Source organism: Cervus elaphus, chromosome 22 (genome assembly GCF_910594005.1).
Source record: "Cervus elaphus chromosome 22, mCerEla1.1, whole genome shotgun sequence".
NCBI classification, from domain to species: domain Eukaryota; kingdom Metazoa; phylum Chordata; class Mammalia; order Artiodactyla; family Cervidae; genus Cervus; species Cervus elaphus.
Window position 1 is genome coordinate 33,066,713 of NC_057836.1, and position 18,493 is coordinate 33,085,205.

The 18,493-nt window shown below is 35.7% G+C and overlaps 1 protein-coding gene across 18 annotated transcripts in view; it reads right to left on the reverse strand.

Annotated features, from left to right (window-relative positions):
• SOX5 (SRY-box transcription factor 5) overlaps positions 1-18,493 on the reverse strand; it is a 1,103,086-nt gene that overhangs the window by 378,406 nt on the left and 706,187 nt on the right. For 16 of the 18 annotated variants that reach the window (XM_043882232.1, XM_043882231.1, XM_043882225.1 and 13 more), the window contains one exon: positions 7,748-7,979. In XM_043882232.1, the coding sequence (XP_043738167.1) occupies positions 7,748-7,978 (231 nt within the window). In that variant the 5' untranslated portion in view covers position 7,979. The remainder of the gene's footprint in view (positions 1-7,747; positions 7,980-18,493) is intronic. The other 2 variants (XM_043882221.1, XM_043882222.1) reach the window with 1 other exon arrangement.

Consider the following 18,493-nt stretch of genomic DNA (forward strand, 5'->3'; position numbering starts at 1 on the left):
CATAATTTTTAACTGCTACACTGCACATATGGCTTCTAGGCTTACTTTATCTGACTCTTTCTGAATCTATTCTCCATGCTATTAAACTAAGCACATTCCACATCATTCAAAAGTAATTACACTTTTGTCTAGAATGTAGGAGAATGCTCTTTCTAAACAATGAAATTCTCATTATTAGAACTGGCAAAATAATTGTACTAGTGTTAACATCAGTATGCATTATACCATCACAATAACTTATGCTAAGTTTGATGCACAAAGGTAACCAGAAATTTAAAAGCTTATAAAAACCACCATATAAAAATAGGAATCTTTACCATACCATAATTAAGGTCCTATTCTGTGACTTATTTTTAAATAACACATGCAATTTTCTCTTTTCCTTCTCAAGTTTTCTGAACAGTACTTCACACATAAAATTGTCCTAGTCAAACATCGAAAATACATTACTAACAACTGTCAGATTGTAAGCAAAATTTATACAAAGGGTATTTCAAGACACAGCTATCATATAGCAATTAAAACTATATTGGGTAAATAAAAGATCCCAGGAGTTGACAGTGAGCCTGAGCAAGTAAAAGTCTCTCTCTGTCATGGGCACTGAATGAATCTTTTCAGTGTATAAATGTTAAATGTTGCATTTCATACACTGAAGCTTTGCTATAATTTCATGGTTGGTTCTCAGTTATACGTCCTACTTCTATAGAAGATCAGCTTAAAAAAACACCTTTTTATCCTGCTGCTGGACTTTAGGAAGAAACTGATGCACACTGAATTTTACTTTATGATAACTAGTGTCTCTGTATGCTTAAATACATTAAGATACATCCAATTACTAAAACTAATCAACACATCATATACCCAAAGTTCTTTAACAATTCCAGGAAAATCTTATTAATATAAGTAATAAATAAGAGTACATTATAGCATCACACTTACAAATCCACTGGGTCTTTATATGTTCAAACAATTATATGCAAATATAGCATGTATTTCATATGAAATTCAGTTATTTATTGAGAGAACAATTCAAATTACTTTTTTAAAACTATATTCTTAAGTAACTGTATACTTTAAAAATCAATCTTGGGAAGCAGCAGTGTATCCCCACTCTGCAGTCATACAAAACTGTTCACTCAACTCAAGAGGAACTTAAGTCAAAAGAGAGTTTGGCTGAAAGAGAAAACATTTTATAGGAAAAAAAAAGACAATTGGTTATTCAGTAACCACAGGTGGTCAAGACTTCCATTTCACATCCCTTTTGACACTAAAACAACCATCTAAGCAGCAGAAGTAGCATGTAGCCAGATAAAATGAATACCAACATGGCCACCACAGAGTACCCTGGCTGCCTCTCATGCTGCTACTTGATTTCTCTTCAGACTTACTCTGTTTCCCTCTTGTGCTCATAAATAATCATGTTGACTGACATAAGGATATGTTCTGGATAGTCCTTTGCATTATGAAATAAATCTATCTATATCAGAACTATCATTAAAAATGAGCCAGAAATTATAGTGTCTCTTGCTTGTATCTGAAAATCTGAAGTCACAGCTTCCAAACTCATGTCAAAAAAAAAGAAAAACAAAAACAGGCAGAGGGGGAAAGGAAGTTTGTCCTTCATAAACATAAAGCCCAGAACTGCCTTTTCACTCATGTCATAAACAGACTTGCCAACCTTGTCTTTTACCTTTTTGAAGATTATGTGGGGATTCTTGACAAGATTATAAGAGTTTCAGAGAAGGACCAAGAGAATCAGTCTTTTTCATATTTATAATTATGTATCTCAATCTTACATGGATTAGAAATCTGACAGTATTTTCTACCTATGTGATATTATTATAATTATATATAATATTATTACAGTATAATATTACTCTGAACAGTAAGTAAAACTCTCCAAGGAAAAAAAAAAAAAACTCTCCAAGAATAGGACTTGTAGTATTTATACCAGTTATAACTGTATGGGGAGTTAGTCTTAGGTAGCCACTTAGCTTATTTCTCCAAAATATCAAGGCAAAAACCCACAACTTCAGAAGGGAAGAATTCCATCTTTATCTGACCCATTTCAAACCTTAACACTTGCATACCCTGAATATGAACATAGGACCCTAATTCCCCAAATTTAATATATGGCAGCAGTCATGAGGTGTACAGAATTTGTATCTCAGGAAATATTTTCCAACATATATTTTATACTGAAAGCATTTCTCTATAACTTCAAGGTGGCATTAAAGGGATTACTCAGAAGTTTTACTTTATCTCTAAACTATGTAGGCAATACAAAATGTAGACCTCTCAACATCTCTCTTTTTTATTAAAGAATGGAGTATAAATGTCACATATAAACCAGCAATGAAATCTGGTAACCTGTTTTTTTTTGTTTCCTTAAATTCAACTCTATGATACAAAGATAATGAGACATTCCCTCTATTTTCAAAGATACTGAATAGGAAAAAAATAATGTATGTTACTATTGAAATAAAAGGACTTAGATGAATATGACAATGGCCTAGTATTCAGAAAAAAATAAAGAATTTTGTGTTGAATAAGAATTCTATGAATGTATTTAACCATTTTGATAACAGAGTAAAATACATCTTAATCAGCTTAACAGCTGAATATATCATGGCTATTATAGCATACTTTCTGTACTACGTTAGTATATTCTACTTTAGTTCTAAAATTTTTAGAAAATCAGCATATTCACCATGAATAATGTCTTAACATCTTTGCTCAAAACATATTTCCTATTTAATCATCCATATAAAATTTGCCATTTAATCAGTACTCATATATCAAGTATTGATTATACTCAATTGAGTATCAATTATACTGGGTATCAGAAATACAAATACATATAACATGTGTGTATATATGTGTAACTGTGCCTTCAAGGAGAAGTATAGTGCATAGAAAGGCAGACATGTAGATACATAAATTATAACACAGACCATGAGAAAAGACATAAACATATACCATAGATAAAGAACCATTCTGTCTTGGGAAGTCAGGGAAAGCATCTAACAGAAGCAACTTTCAACTCAGTCTTGTGGGAGAAACACAATTTACTAGGAAAGTAAAATAAGAAGAGTTTTCCAGGTAGAAAGAATAAGTTTGTGTCATTAGAGGTCACCTGGTATGTTTATGAACATGCATGAAAACCTTCACAAGACTGAAGCACTGGGTCTTGGGCAGGATGTGGTCAAAGAAGAGACAAAAGGCATATTTTGGAGCCAGTCTATATAGAGCTTTATGAGAAGAGAGTTGTAGACTAAATCTTGTAGGCAACAAGGACATACATTAGTTTCCAAAGTGGGATAAATAATCCAACTCTTTTCTCAGGGAAACAAGTCTAGTGGAAGTTGAGAGGAAGATGGGAAAGAGAAGAGGCTGGAAATTTGAGATCGTATAAAAGAAATCAAGACATTTTTGAGGCAGGAACAAATTTAGAAACCGAGTAGATATATACAGTAAAAGAAACTATCAGTGTTGATGTTTCTAAAACTAAGTTAAATTATTTCAACGTACACTGGATTAATGTCAAGTACAGCAGATCTTTAAATTTGGGGGCTTCAGACCTACTTGAGAATCTGATAAAAACCATAACCCTACTCACATGTGTGCACACACAGAATTCTCCATTTATCTTCAGGAAAACCACAGACCCTAGTGAAGAATTTCTCCCCTGGGTAAAGTTGCTTGAGGAAAGGAGTCATGCCTTATGAAAATTATTTCCATAGTGCACAATGAAAACTTGGTACAAAGAAGGTAGTTCATAGGTTTTATTTAGTTACACTGTATTCTCCATTACAAACTGGATTTCATTTTCATTAACACCCTGCATATTGACTGCAGCACTTTCACAGCATCATCTTTCAGGATTTGAAATAGCTCAACTGGAATTCCATCACCTCCACTAGCTTTGTTCGCAGTGATGCTTTCTAAGGCCCACTTGACTTCACATTCCAGGATGTCTGGCTCTAGGTGAGTTATCACACCATTGTGATTATCTGGGTCGTGAAGATCTTTTTTGTACAGTTCTTCTGTGTATTCTTGCCACCTCTTCTTAATATCTTCTGCTTCTGTTAGGTCCATATCATTTCTGTCCTTTATTGAACCATCTTTGCATGAAATGTTTCCTTGGTATCTCCGATTTTCTTAAAGAGATCTCTAGTCCTTCCCATTCTATTGTTTTCCTCTATTTCTTTGCATTGATCGCTGAGGAAGGCTTTCTTATCTCTCCTTGCTATTCTTTGGAACTCTGCGTTCAAATGGGGATATCTTTCCTTTTCTCCTTTGCTTTTCGCTTTTCTTCTTTTCACAGCTATTTGTAAGGCCTACTCAGGTCAGTTTTCATTCCAATCACAAAGAAAGGCAATGCTAAAGAATGTTCAAACTACTACACAATTGCACTCATCTTACACGCTAGTAAAGTGCTCAAAATTCTCCAAGCCAGGCTTCAGCAATACGTAGACCGTGAACTTCCAGCTGTTCAAGCTGGTTTTAGAAAAGTCAGAGGAACCAGAGATCAAATTGCCAATATCCGCTGGATCATCGAAAAAGCAAGAGAGTTCCAGAAAAACATCTATTTTTGCTTTATTGACTATGCCAAAGCCTTTGATTGTGTGGATCACAGTAAACTGTGGAAAATTCTGAAGGAGATGGGAATACCAGACCACCTGACCTGCCTCTTGAGAAACCTATATGCAGGTCAGGAAGCAACAATTGGAACTGGACATGGAACAACAGACTGGTTTCAAATAGGAAAAGGAGTACGCCAACGCTGTATATTGTCACCCTGCTTATTTAACTTATATGACGAGTACATCATGAGAAACACTGGGCTGGAAGAAGCACAAGCTGCAGTCAAGATTGCCGGGAGAAATATCAGTAACCTCAGATATGCAGATGACACCACCCTTCTGGCAGAAAGTGAAGAGGAACGAAAGAGCCTCTTGATGAAAGTGAAAGAGAAGAGTGAAAAAGTTGGCTTAAAGCTCAACATTCAGAAAACTAAGATCATGGCATCCAGTCCCATCACTTCATGGGAAATAGATGGGGAAACAGTGGAAATAGTGTCAGACTTTATTTTGGGGGGCTCCAAAATCACTGCAGATGGTGATTGCAGCCATGAAATAAAAGGCACTTACTCCTTGGAAGGAAAGTTATGACCAACCTAGAGAGCATATTGAAAAGCAGAGACATTACTTTGCCAACAAAGGTCCGTCTAGTCAAGGCTATGGTTTTTCCAGTGGTCATGTATGGATGTGAGAGTTGGACTGTGAAGAAAGCTGAGCGCCGAAAAATTGATGCTTTTGAACTGTGGTGTTGGAGAAGACTCTTGAGAGTCCCTTGGACTGCAAGGAGATCCAACCAGTCCATCCTAAAGGAGATCAGTCCTGGGTGTTCATTGGAAGGACTGATGCTGAAGCTGAAACTCCAGTACTTTGACCACCTCATGCGAAGAGCTGACTCATTGGAAAAGACCCTGATGCTGGGAGGGATTGGGGGCAGGAGGAGAAGGGGATGACAGAGGATGGGTGGATGGATGGATGGCTGGATGGCATCAACAACTCCATGGACATGAATTTGAGTAAACTCCGGGAGTTGGTGAGGGAGGCCTGGCGTGCTGCGATTCATGGGGTCGCAAAGAGTCGGACACAACTGAGCGACTGAACTGAACATCCTGCATTGTAGCATCCACTTGTGCCAACTACAGTATGTATTAAGAATTTAACATACTTTTCTCATATTCATCCTTGAATGTACTTAAGATAGTTTCCCCTTTCTTCTAGCAATAATTATTTATATTCACTCCTTTAAATTTGTGTGTTTATGTTTATAGCAGTATTACAGGAAAACCAAACCAAGAAGTACCCCCCACATGAAATTCTCTGAAAGAAGGCAATGGTCAACATACTGAGAGGGGGAAAAGCATGAGCACTGATGCAACGTCAAATGGGGAGTCTGACCTCTCTACCCTGTTGAGTTGCTTACTATCATTTTCCCCCTTTCCTTTTCTAGTTTTAACCTTTGTGAAGGAGGCCAAGAAGTTATATCATTGCACATTACTAACATGAACTCATAGTAGAGGGGAAAGAAGGAGGAATTATGGATAGTGTGATTTAACTTGACAAATAAGAGATTATCAGAATATTAAATGTGTGTGCATAATTGTGAAGAGCTTATAAAATTTAAAAGCACGAAATCCAAACATCTGGGTAAACTCTGGTTCTCCCACTTACTAGCTGTGATCTGGAGCAAACTACTTAGACCCACTGTGCCTCAGTTTCCTCCTCACCTATAAAATGGGATTAATGATAACACCTCATTGAATTACTGTGATGGTTAAATGAATTTAATATATGTCATGTGCTTGAAACAACACACCTGTAAGAGTACTATATAAGAGTTAGCTAAAACATTCTTCTTGGTAAGAAAATTTGGCACACAGTCAAAAATACTCAGAGAAATTCTGCCTTTGAGGATTCAAATTTGAATGGAAGTATTTAAATCTAATGTGAATTATCAAAGAACAGTGTTTATTTCACGGATATTAGAAGAGAATCTGATTCTTCTTGTTGGTTTAATTCTATATCCAGTAATTCAATGACATAAACAAGTGGGTGTATTTCAGTACCAAACACATGTATGATGTGTAATCATTTCCTAGAGAAGTCCCACCACCCCGCAGAAAATAAATAAATAAATAAAATAAAGATTTAACAGAATCAGAGCCTTTTTTTAAAGATATGAGAATGTATGAAGAAATATTTTTGTTGATGTGACCTGGTTCAAATTAACAGCACGGGCATCCTTGAAGTAGAAAAGGGGCCACAAATATTGTGATACCCACCCAAGAAGTCATGTTGAAAAGGCAAGGGTAGCTTGACTGGCAGCTAAGGGCCAGGCTACCTTGCCAGCCTGCTGTTTCTGTGCATTTAATTTCCTAAGAAGAACCTAAAGGCCTTATTTATTTGTGTGTGGGTCTTCTGTTTAAGCTTCAGCCAAAGATACTATGCTGTCTTCTCCCTCTCATCTGTGAAACCATGGCTTCCTAATTTTCTGCGGTGATCCAGACCCCAGGAGCAGGGGCCAAATAAATTATCCGGAGCTGCAAATTCTAGAATAGGATGTACAAGGGAATTACTGAATTATCAAAGCAACAGACTGAATGGGACTGAGTTAGGAATTAGTGCAATTACATCAGAAATGTATTGTCTCTATGAAACATGCACTTCTGTAATATTCCAAATACTATAAGAAATATTGGAACCCAATCTGAGGGAAGCAAAAATTGAAAGAAAAAAAAAACACCCTGATTTATCATGGTGGAATTACTCAAAAAATTCTATAGCTCTATCTGGAAAAATTATTAGAATTTTATTACTCTTTATTAGAAATATATCTCTTTATTAGAAATATAAAGATACCTAACTTTCTTGAGGACTAATTTTAAACATGTTCATATTATTCTTAGATTATGTTTTTTCCACTAATTAAGTTGGGAGCATCTCAAAAGCAGAATTCTTGAAAAACAAAAACCAAAGCAAACAAAAACAGTTTAAGTATACTCCCTGCTGGAATCAATGTACTTACAAAGAATTCTAAGATGTTAGGAGTGAATCTTGTGTGTGATTATTAAGTAGATGATAATTACAAAGCATAGGACTGAAGCCAAGCTACTAGAGGAGCAGATTGGTCACAAAGTGAGTGTGGGCACAATAGACCATGAGAAACCTACCATCGTATTGTGCTGAGAAGTGGGAGTCCTATGGCCACAAGTCTCTTGCGTCAGCAGAGAAACTGGCTGAAATTCCTCAGAGTGAGGCTTGTTGGGAAAACTCACATGCAAGGGAAGGTGAAAGGCTGGGAGCCCGTCACTCTCCTCTTCTTCCACTTTCTGTCTGCTTGTCACCATGGCTACCTCTCCATCTGCTTCCCCATACGGAGAGGCTGGTCGCTTGGAAGACATCCTGGAAGGAACAAAAGAGGAGAAAATAATGAAACCTCCACATAAATCCTTAATGCCGTCATTGTGTGGTTAGGGGCCATTGTAACAGAAATGCCTTTTTGTGCTGGCAGAGAGCAGGAAACCATCCAAATACCACTGCAAAGCACACACAATCAGAAACAATGGCCAAGCAGGTAGCAACAGAACAGTGCTTGTTTGTTGTGAGAATAATACACTAATATAGCACTCTCTTGTATTCTGGCTTCTTAAACAAGAGAATTCACCTAAGAACACTGCATAATGAAAGACCATTCCATTTTAAAGGGAAGAAAAATACCCATCTCATTTTGCACGTTGATAGACCTTACTGAAGACAGAACATCCATGAATAGCAAATACTGTTGGCAGTTAAAAGAAGGGAAATAACTAAAAATTTTTTCACCAAAGAGTAAACAAAGTAAATGAATCACTGTCATTATAAAAAATTACATTAAAAGTAGGATTATTGTAAAATGTAGAAATATTGGTTATTGGCAAACCTCAGGTCACAGAACAAAAAGTTTGATATTTGTTTAAAGCTTATTAAGAATTGAAGAAATTTTACAATCACTGTTAATCCTCAAATATTTAAGGACTTTTCTCTCTCACATCCCCAAGTCACCCAATTTTGACTTTTAGTTCTAATATAAAATTTATAGGTAGCAAAAAAAATGGTAAGAATATAAAAATATTTCAATTTTATTTCCACAGTTTCATGAAATATTTAGCTGTGGATTCTCAGACTTATTTCTTCCTTATAATACCTGAGCAAAGAAAAAATAAATTAAATAAGCATGTTTTGTTTTGACAAGCTAATGCCTATATGACAATACACTTAGATTTTTTTTTTGTACTTGAGTCTGATTGAGAATGTTATCAGAGGTTAAAAATAAATGTCAAATATGTTTAGTGAAATATAAGATACATTTTCTTTTCTTTAAACTTTTCATGGAAGAAGAATAGAGTTAAAATTTTTAATTAAAGAAAAGGTCTGGTATTTACAACTTGAGTTGACCTTGAAAAACACTAATTTTTGTTCAACAATTAGTGTTTACAAAATCATCCATACTTATTCTATACCACTGATACAGGAGACAGGAAAGTATGAACTAACTGCCACATCACTTCATTTATATGTATCACTGATTTTTAAATTTAAAATATACTACCAAATGAGAGGGCTCTAATCTTTGTTGAATGATGCTATTCTTAGTGTTAGAAGTTTTCAAAGACAAGTGTATATATTGTCTGGATATATTCTGTGAAGATATAATAGCAGAGTAGAAAAAAACAAAGGCTGTGGAATCAGACAAACACAAAATAAAACACTGATTCTGCTACTTACTAGCTGTGAGACTTACTTTAATCTCTATTTCAGTTTACTCATCTTTAAAATGAGATGTAATATCCACCTGTAATACTTTGAGAATGAACTACGTTCTGCATGAAAAATGGCTTACAGAGCATTTTGCTCGGAGCAGACGCTCAATAAAAAATACTGTTGTTTATTTCACTACCTTTAAAACTACAGTGTGACCCACCGCCCTCAAAAACACAAAAACAACGGCAACAACAACAAAAACTCAAAAATGACAATGCAGATTGCCTCCTAAGAGTTAAACTGTAAAATCAACACTGGATACACAGTCTCCAATAGAGAAATGCTCCCTGGTTAGTCACACTTGATAATAAACTGATCAAATGTGTTATCAAGTATTAAAGAAAAAATGTTATTGGCAGAAGTCTTGATCAGCAGAAGAACAGAGAAAAGAAAGGAAATAGTACTGGTTACCAAGCACTGTTTAAAGGAGAAGCGGACTGGGCCAGCACATTTCAGGTATCTTTAACTATTTCTGGTCTCGTTACTAAGGTTTACCCCAGGTATTCTCTAAGTATGTAGAAAGAGCAAGCGCCTGGGATCAACAGTTAGAAAAGACTGAGTCTCATTAGAAGTGGTGAAGTGAAAGTCGTTCAGTCGTGTCCAACTCTGTGACCCCAGGGACTATACAATCCATGGAATTCTCCAGGCCAGAATACTGGAGTGAGTAGCCTTTCCCTTCTCCAGGGGATCTTCCCGCAGATTCTTTACCAGCTGAGCCACAGGGAAGCACAAGAATATTAGAGTGGTTAGTCTATCCCTTCTCCAGTGGATCTTCCCGATCTAGGAATCAAACCCGTTTCTCCTGCACTGCAGGCGGATTCTTTACCAACTGAGCTATCAGGGAAGCTCTTAGTCTCATTGGGGACATTTAATCTATCCCCAAATTGACAGATTAAACTTTATATGATAACTTAACACTAGAGATATTTAACTCCCACTGTATCGTTTCCATGCTACCCAAGTAAACTTTTTTTTAAAAAAAGCATTTATTTTTAATTGAAGGATAATTGCTTTACAATATTATATTTGGTTTCTGCCATACATCAACATGAATCAGCCATGAGGATATGTAGCTCCTTCCCTCTCGAACCTCCCTCCCACCTCATCCCACCCCTCTAGGTTGTCACAGAGCACCAGATTTGAGCTCCCTGTGTCCAAGCAAACTTCTGATTCCCATAAAGGGAATGAGGTGACAGAACATACTTAAATACACAAAGTCTTTGACAAGTAATTTATCACATTAAATCAATAAAGAGACTTTTATTTCTTGGTTTCACATGAAACTTGACTATAATTTTATTCATTTGTTATACAAATTATATTATTTATGGTCCGTGTGGGATTACTATTCTTGCTGGAATTAACAAACTGGTATTTTGGTGCCTACCCCAGTCTTAAATACAGTCAGTCTCTTAACTGTCTGAAAATTTCAGGCTATTAGCAAGAGTCAGTTTCTAGGTTATCAAAAAGAAAACTATATCAGATGGCTTATTTAGTGGCCAGCTGGCTAGTTAATACAATTCTATGACTTTCAGAAGGCATTACCTTTTTGCTGACTTCTACTTTATTAATATCATTATCAGTAATGACTATGAAAATTAAAAGTCTTAAAGTAGATAAAAGGTATATAAAGTAGAGATAGTTAAGATACTGCTATTCTCAAAACTTCTAGTTCTCTCGATATCGAAACTATTTCTACACCTAATTGGATAAACAGTCTTTCCATATACATATCATGTTATGGAAAAAAAATTATAAGGTCTAAAATACCAAGGAGTCATGGTGCTAAAAATCAACTGATTCTAAAATATTATATATTTTAGGTTTATTTCAATTCCATTTTTAGAGACTTATAGAATGTTCTTAAATGTGTTGGACTTATAAGAGTATTGTTATGTAGCTCAGGTAAAAGATTTCTTAAAGATGTTTTAAATTACTAGAATAATAATGACTATGGTTATAGTTTAGTATTAGGCTGGAAAACTAGACAGAAGCAAAACAAAATACATAAATTATGTTAACAGCTAATAATCTGTTGGTTGTATTATGTGTTTGACTCTTGTACTTCTAAAACTATTGATTACAAAATAACCAATACCATTAAATTCTTGAATTTTTTCGTCTACCAAAGGGTTTTATTTTGGATAGATTAAAGTCTCAATTTTGAAAAAAGCATTAAGGTGGCATTGAAAATTTCCATGTGTTGTCCATCTGGGATATGTAGGATTCCAATCCTTCAGCTTGCACTACATGTCTATGTTACAGTACAAGAACACCTGAGAATAACTTGAGCATCTAGGCTGGGGCATGCTCTTCTATATTCATTCAGAGATGCTTTTTGTCATTCCAGTGGTAAGTGCGAGATGGACAAGGAACAAAACTCAGACTTCAAAGAAAGTGACATGAGACTAATTATAATCTAGGGTAATACTAACTTCTGGAGTTAGTTTATAACTATACAGTTCATTTATAACTATAACAATGACTATTATAGTTCATAAAGTAGTCTTTAACTAACTTCTTTGTGTGTGGACAAGAAAATCTTCTCCAAAGAAGTGATGTCTAATTCCAGGACAGAAAGGAATCTTTATATCATCAACCCTTTACTCACTGCTTACTATGTATACGACTGTTATCTAATGGGAATAAAAAAATGCAACACAGGGTCTCTGCTTTAAAGAATTTATGAACTGTTTATTGTTCAGTTGCCAAGTTGTGTCCAATTTTTTGCGACCCCATGGACTGAGGCATGCCAGGCTTCCCTCTCCTTCATTATCTTCCAGAGTTTGCTCAAACGCACGTTCTCAACTTTGAATACACATTGGAATTACATCAGTTCAGTTCAGTTCAGTTCAGTTCAGTTCAGTCACTCAGCCGTGTTTGACTCTTTGTGACTCCATGAACCGCAGCACGCCAGGCCTCCCTGTCCATCACCAACTCCCGGAGTCCACCCAAATCCATGTTCATTGAGTCAGTGATGCCATCCAACCATCTCATCCTCTGTCGTCCCCTTCTCCTTCCGCCCTCAATCTTTCCTAGCATCAGGGTCTTTTCATATGAGTCAGCTCTTCGCATCAAGTGGCCGAAGTAGTGGGGTTTCAGCTTCAACATCAGTGCTTCCAATGAACACCCAGGACTGATGTCCTTTAGGATGGACTGGTTGGATCTCCTTGCTCTCCAAGGGACTCTCAAGAGTCTTCTCCAACACCACAGTTTAAAAGCATCAATTCTTCGGCGCTCAGCTTTCTTTATAGTCCAACTCTCACATCCATACATGACTACTGGAAAAACCATAGCCTTTACTAGACAGACCTTTGTTGACAAAGTAATGTCTCTGCTTTTTAGTATGCTGTCTAGGTTGGTCATAACTTTCCTTCCAAGGAGTAAGTGTCTTTTAATTTCATGGCTGCAATCACCATCTGCAGTGATTTACAAGGAGAGGTATAAAAACTACTGCTGCCTGAGTCTCACTGCCAGATATTCTGATGCTATTGGTTTTGGAATGCACACAGCTTATCAGAAATTTCTAAGGCTTCCAGGTGATTCTAATGTGCAGTTAACATGTGCTATTTGTTATTTGTGCAAGTCAGAATAATACCTCCCACCCAAGATGCCCAAACTCTAATCTCTGAAACCAGTGAATATGTTACCTTACAAGGCAAAAGGGACTTTGTAAATATAATTAAGAACTTGGGATAATGAGATTATTCTGGATATTGTGAGTGGACCCAAAGTAATCATATAGGTCCTTACAAAGGAGGGAGGCAGGAGTATTAGAGTCAGAGAGAGTGATAGGAAGATACTATGCGGGACTTTGAAAATGGACTATGCAATCACAAGTCAGAGAACATAGGTGGCCTCTAAAAAGCTATAAAAGGCCATGAAACAGATTTCCCCCAGAACCTCTAGGAAGAATGGGCTTTGCCAACACCTTGACTATAAGACTTCTGACCTCTAGAAAAGTTAAGTGAATAGTTTGCATACAATAATTTGTATAGTTTAAGTCACTAAACTTCTGATAATTTGTTACAAAAGCCACAGAAAACTAATTCAGCACTACCTGAAATATATTTTTTCATACTAGGGATTTTCTCAACCTGAAGTCCTCCTAACCCATTTACACACTTTCTTGCTCCCGCATCTCATTTAGTTTTCTGCTCCAACATCATCTCCAAGCATTTATCACCTGCAGTATTTTAATTATTTTCTTTGTTTATCTGTCTTCCCCACTGTAAGACTGAAGAAGGAAGACTTTAGTTTTGTCCACAGCTCCTTACTCAGGACTTAAAATCCTTTCTGAATGCAGCAGTCTCTCACTCAATGTGTGTTTAATGAAATCTACTACTGAAAACCAGGAACTATCTTACTATTCTCTAACTGCAGACAGTTGTAAGAGCCAGTCTTACAGGTCGTGTAGGCTTAGAAAATGCTCTAATTTCAGAAAAAAAAGAAATCCAGCTCAGTGATAACACTCAATTTCTTTTTAATAATTCTATGTAGAGGATTTGGTAAGCCTTGCTTATTTAGGTTTTAAGTACTTGTGGAAAAAAAAAAAAACCTATAGTTCTTTTTAAAATGCAATAAGTAAAATACTATAAAAGTGAAGTAACTTTATAAAAAATGCTACAGTGTTAATTATTAATAGGTCTGTTACTGAAGAATCTCATCTACTTACTGCTTTAAATTTAACTCTTGTCTGCTTAGCAAATGTTCTTTGCTGCAATTATTCTAGAAAACGATATGTACAAAGTCAAAGAAATTTTTATACGGACCAAGCACAAAATGGAAGACTCAGATTGGGCAGTGCTTTCTGTGCATAATAGTTACCATTTAAAGTTTCTGTTTTTCTCTAAACATTTTAACCTTTGACTAGTTAATTCAGAGATAAAGTCCTAGGAAGCAGTGCCTTCTACTGGTTATTCTTTTAGAATGATAATATTATTTCTTTTAAGGTTTAGTTATGTATAAAAATATTTTTAAAAATCTAGAAAGAACAAACTAAAATCCCAGCTCTTATTAAAACCTGCCCCAACCACCATAGATGAAATGACTTTTCCCCACCTCAGACAGTATCATTAACTCTTGCTAGTAGACCACTTAAAAAAACTGAACATCGGTATCACCTATGACATTGATTCAACAACTTAATTATTTTTCTTTTTCTTATTAGTATCTATTACTGGAAAACAAGATTTTAGTAAACACAGGTCTACTGATGATCATTTCATGTGATTTTTCCAAGCTGAACAAAAATCTTTCCAAACTGCTCTGTATTTTTTCCCTAAATAGTATAATCTGCTATACTGAATGAGTTACAATTAAATATATAACTACATAATTCCTAACACATAGTTGTCACTCAATGTATTTTTCTATGTGTAAATGAATGGTCAGAATGTCTATTTTGTGCCAGGCAAGTTACCTTTGTGTTACAGAGGAAACAGGTAACTTAGATACAAAGACGCTTCTGGTTTACTTTTAAAGAAGTACAGTGTAGATGAAAATAGAAGACATATTCAGCAATTCACTCATTCATTCACAGAAACACATTTATGGAAAGACTATCATGTGCCTACAGATAGCAACATCATTTAAGAAATCAAGAAAGAATAATTTAAGGTAAATGATTTTTTATAAATATGAGTACTATGGAGGATTGGAGAAGGCAATGGCACCCCACTCCAGTACTCTTGCCTGGAAAAATCCCATGGACAGAGGAGCCTGGTGGGCTGCAGTCCATGGGGTCGCGAAGAGTCAGACACAACTGAGCGACTTCACTTTCACTTTTCACTTTCATACACTGGAGAAGGAAATGGCAATCCACTCCAGTGTTCTTGTCTGGAGAATCCCAGGGATGGCGGAGCCTGGTGGGCTGCCGTCTATGGGGTCACACAGAATCGGACACAACTGAAGCGACTTAGCAGCAGCATGGAGGATAGATAATAGAGAGATACTGTCCTGCTTAATGGCTTCCCTGGTGGTTCAGTGGTAAAGAATCCGCCTGCAATGCAGGAGATGTTTGGGTCTGATCACTGGATTGGGAAGATTCCCTGGAGGAGGGCATGACAACCCACTCTAGTATTCTTGCCTGGAGAACCCCATGGTCAGAGGAGTTTGGTGGGCTACCGTCCATGGGGTCACAAAGAGTCAGACACAACTGAAGCAACTTAGCACGTGTGCCCTGCTTAAAATAATCAGGGAATGCTTCCTACAAATCAGAGGAACTCAACAGTGCAATGAAGGATAGGTCAGGCGTAAACAGACACAGAGAAGAGGGGATTGCAGGTAGGGGAAATGAATCAGCAAATTAAAGAAATTTACAGAATGATACATGATAGTGAGTAGAACGGTTTGGTTCAAGCGGAAGATTCTATGAGGAGTAAAAGCAGATAAAGGTGAAAGGCAGGGACCAGATGATAATGATTCTGGTTAGATTCTAACAAGTGCGAACGGCTGTACCAAATGTGAGATTGATACTGGAGGTAGAAGGAAACTGGAGATGACTGCTGAGCTACACAATAACATAATCAAAATGACATTCTAGGAAGGAAGTCTTTCAGAAATCAGTAACTGATAGAAGGTTGAGGGTGGAAACCAGAGAAGGGGGAATGCTTGGGTGAGATAATTCAAAGATAAACAGATTCATTGACTATGAGTTACAGAATGATACTGCTAATAAGAAAAATACATATTTTAGAAAGAAGGCCAGCTTGGAGGAAAATATTAAATTCATTTTAGAAATAAATCTTTGTTGACTAGAGAATTTTAAAAAGAAATAGCAGATAATCAGAAAATGGAGGACTTCTGTGTAACCAAAGTTACTTCTGTGGAAGTAACTAAGTCACTGTGATCTTTTAAACACAGGTAGAGCACTGACCAATACTTGTAATTATCTGTCATTGATTTCTTCCACAATGTTCTGATTCGGTATTCTTATTAGTCTTGATCTATAAAAAATAAAACTGAGTTATAAAAATGGTTAATTATCTTTTGTTACACTACTCGGTCTTCACACTATAATAAACAGCAATGCAAGAACAAAGCTGTCTCTCCAAGAGAAAAACAGAAAATAGAGCAGTGGGAGGGGGAGAAAATCTAAATTCTGCACTCCGTCCAACTTTGGGAGACCAGTGTATGAAAAGGATAGAGCACAGAAGACAAATAAAGAGAAATCAAGTGATATGTGAAGAAATGTAACTATTCTCTAAATGATTCTGCAAAACTAAACATTCTGAATATGAACTTAAAAAATCCTGGACCATGACTCTATCTAATTTAAAACTTCCACTGATTCCTCTCCTAAATACTCCCTTTTAATATCCATTCTGTCATGTTAAATTTTAAGCATGGCAAACAGAAAACATTTCAAAAATAACTGAAATATTTGAAAGGATGAATCTTCTTTTAAGGGAATAACAAACATGGAATATTACAAATACAATAAAAATTGGTAATCGTTCATATCCAAAGATTATATTAGTACTATTTTTCTAGAAGTTATGCCAAGTTTTTCTACTAATTAAGCTACTTGTTCAGGATATTTACCTTTACTTGCCTGGTTACTTGTCTGGTTGCTTTTGTAACTAAGCTTGCTGTGAGAAGGTTATTCAAGATAAGGAATTAACCTCTATTGTTTTTCAAAGATTTTTTTCTCAATAGAATGTTTAACTATTCCACCTGGGGAATCAACATAGATGTTTAGTGTGAATGGACAGGTTTTGACTCCTGTCCACTTACCAATGAAAATACTAACACTCCTTACAAACATAGATTTACACAAACTTAGCATGTCATTTCAATAAAGAAAAAGATCAGTTTCATACTTTGTACCTATAAATCTCAACTACGGTTCTTCATATCTCATGGTATGTTCCTTTTTTCCCCCTTTCATGTTTTGAACATCTTCGTTTTCCTACTAGGTTTATAGTCAGCTTTGTGTATACTCTGTAAATTCTATATAAACTTTGTAACCAAGTCTGTCATATATATTAATAATATTAAAAAGTCTTTTAGCTAGAAAAGGTATTTGTGGTAAATATGTAGTCTTTCAAATGTTAACATTTTTCTTCTCTTTTCTGTAAATCCTCTTTGCTATCAGTTTCTCTTACAGAACAGGCCAATCTATGTTCTCTACACATTGCTGCCCATATATAAAGAACACATTTATTACATTGTTATTTAGAAGCATAGACAAGTTCATCAGGTCCTGGCATACACGATAAACAGAAGGAGATATACAGATTTCACAGAAATATAAAAACAGATGACACAGGGTTATAAAGAAGTCTAGATTCCCTTTTAGTCTTTACTATACGTCACCAGAAACTCATTTCTACCAGTATTTTCAAATAAAATTTACCACAACACTGAAATCTAAAATCAAAAGCAATTTTTGAGCTACTGTTACTTAAGAATAAATTTATTCTGTTCTAAAATATAATTTGAATTTACAAAAAATAAATGCTACAAAAGTTTAAACTGTATTTAAAAATGTGTTAATTAAAAACGTCATAGTCACAAAAAAACTTTCAAAGTGACCAAAGTGGATTCCCATGTTTACCTTGTCATATGTTTGGTCCTGAGATGCCCTCTGCATTGAGACAAAGAAGCTCTTATGCTATCCCTTCTCGCTGATAAGAAGAGCACCACTCTGAACTGCTTCACCACCTTTCTGCCTTCTCTTTCCTAGCATTTCTCTCTTACCGAATAACTTTCCCAGCCTGTCCAGTCAGAGAAAGAGGAAAGGATAAGAAGAGAAAAAAATGAAGAGGTAGAGAGATTTCCGAGGAAAAGTGTGGAAAAGAAAGAGAAAAATAATATGCATCAGAAGTTAGAAAGAGAGGACTCAGAAATAGAACTTAATTCTTGTCAGTATCTGAAAGAAATGAGTTCTTCTTTACTAGTTGGACAAGTATATTTCAGAATTGAATAAATGGACCTAAAGTTTGCAGCAAAATAAACTTTAAAATGTCCATTTGTTTTTGTATCCTAAACAAGAGAGACAAATACCAAAAGTAAACATTTAATAACAGTTTATGACAGCAAAATTCCAGGTTACAATGATTCAGAACTCAAAGTTTGATTCCTTTCCTACTTTCTTTTACGGTCTTACTAAT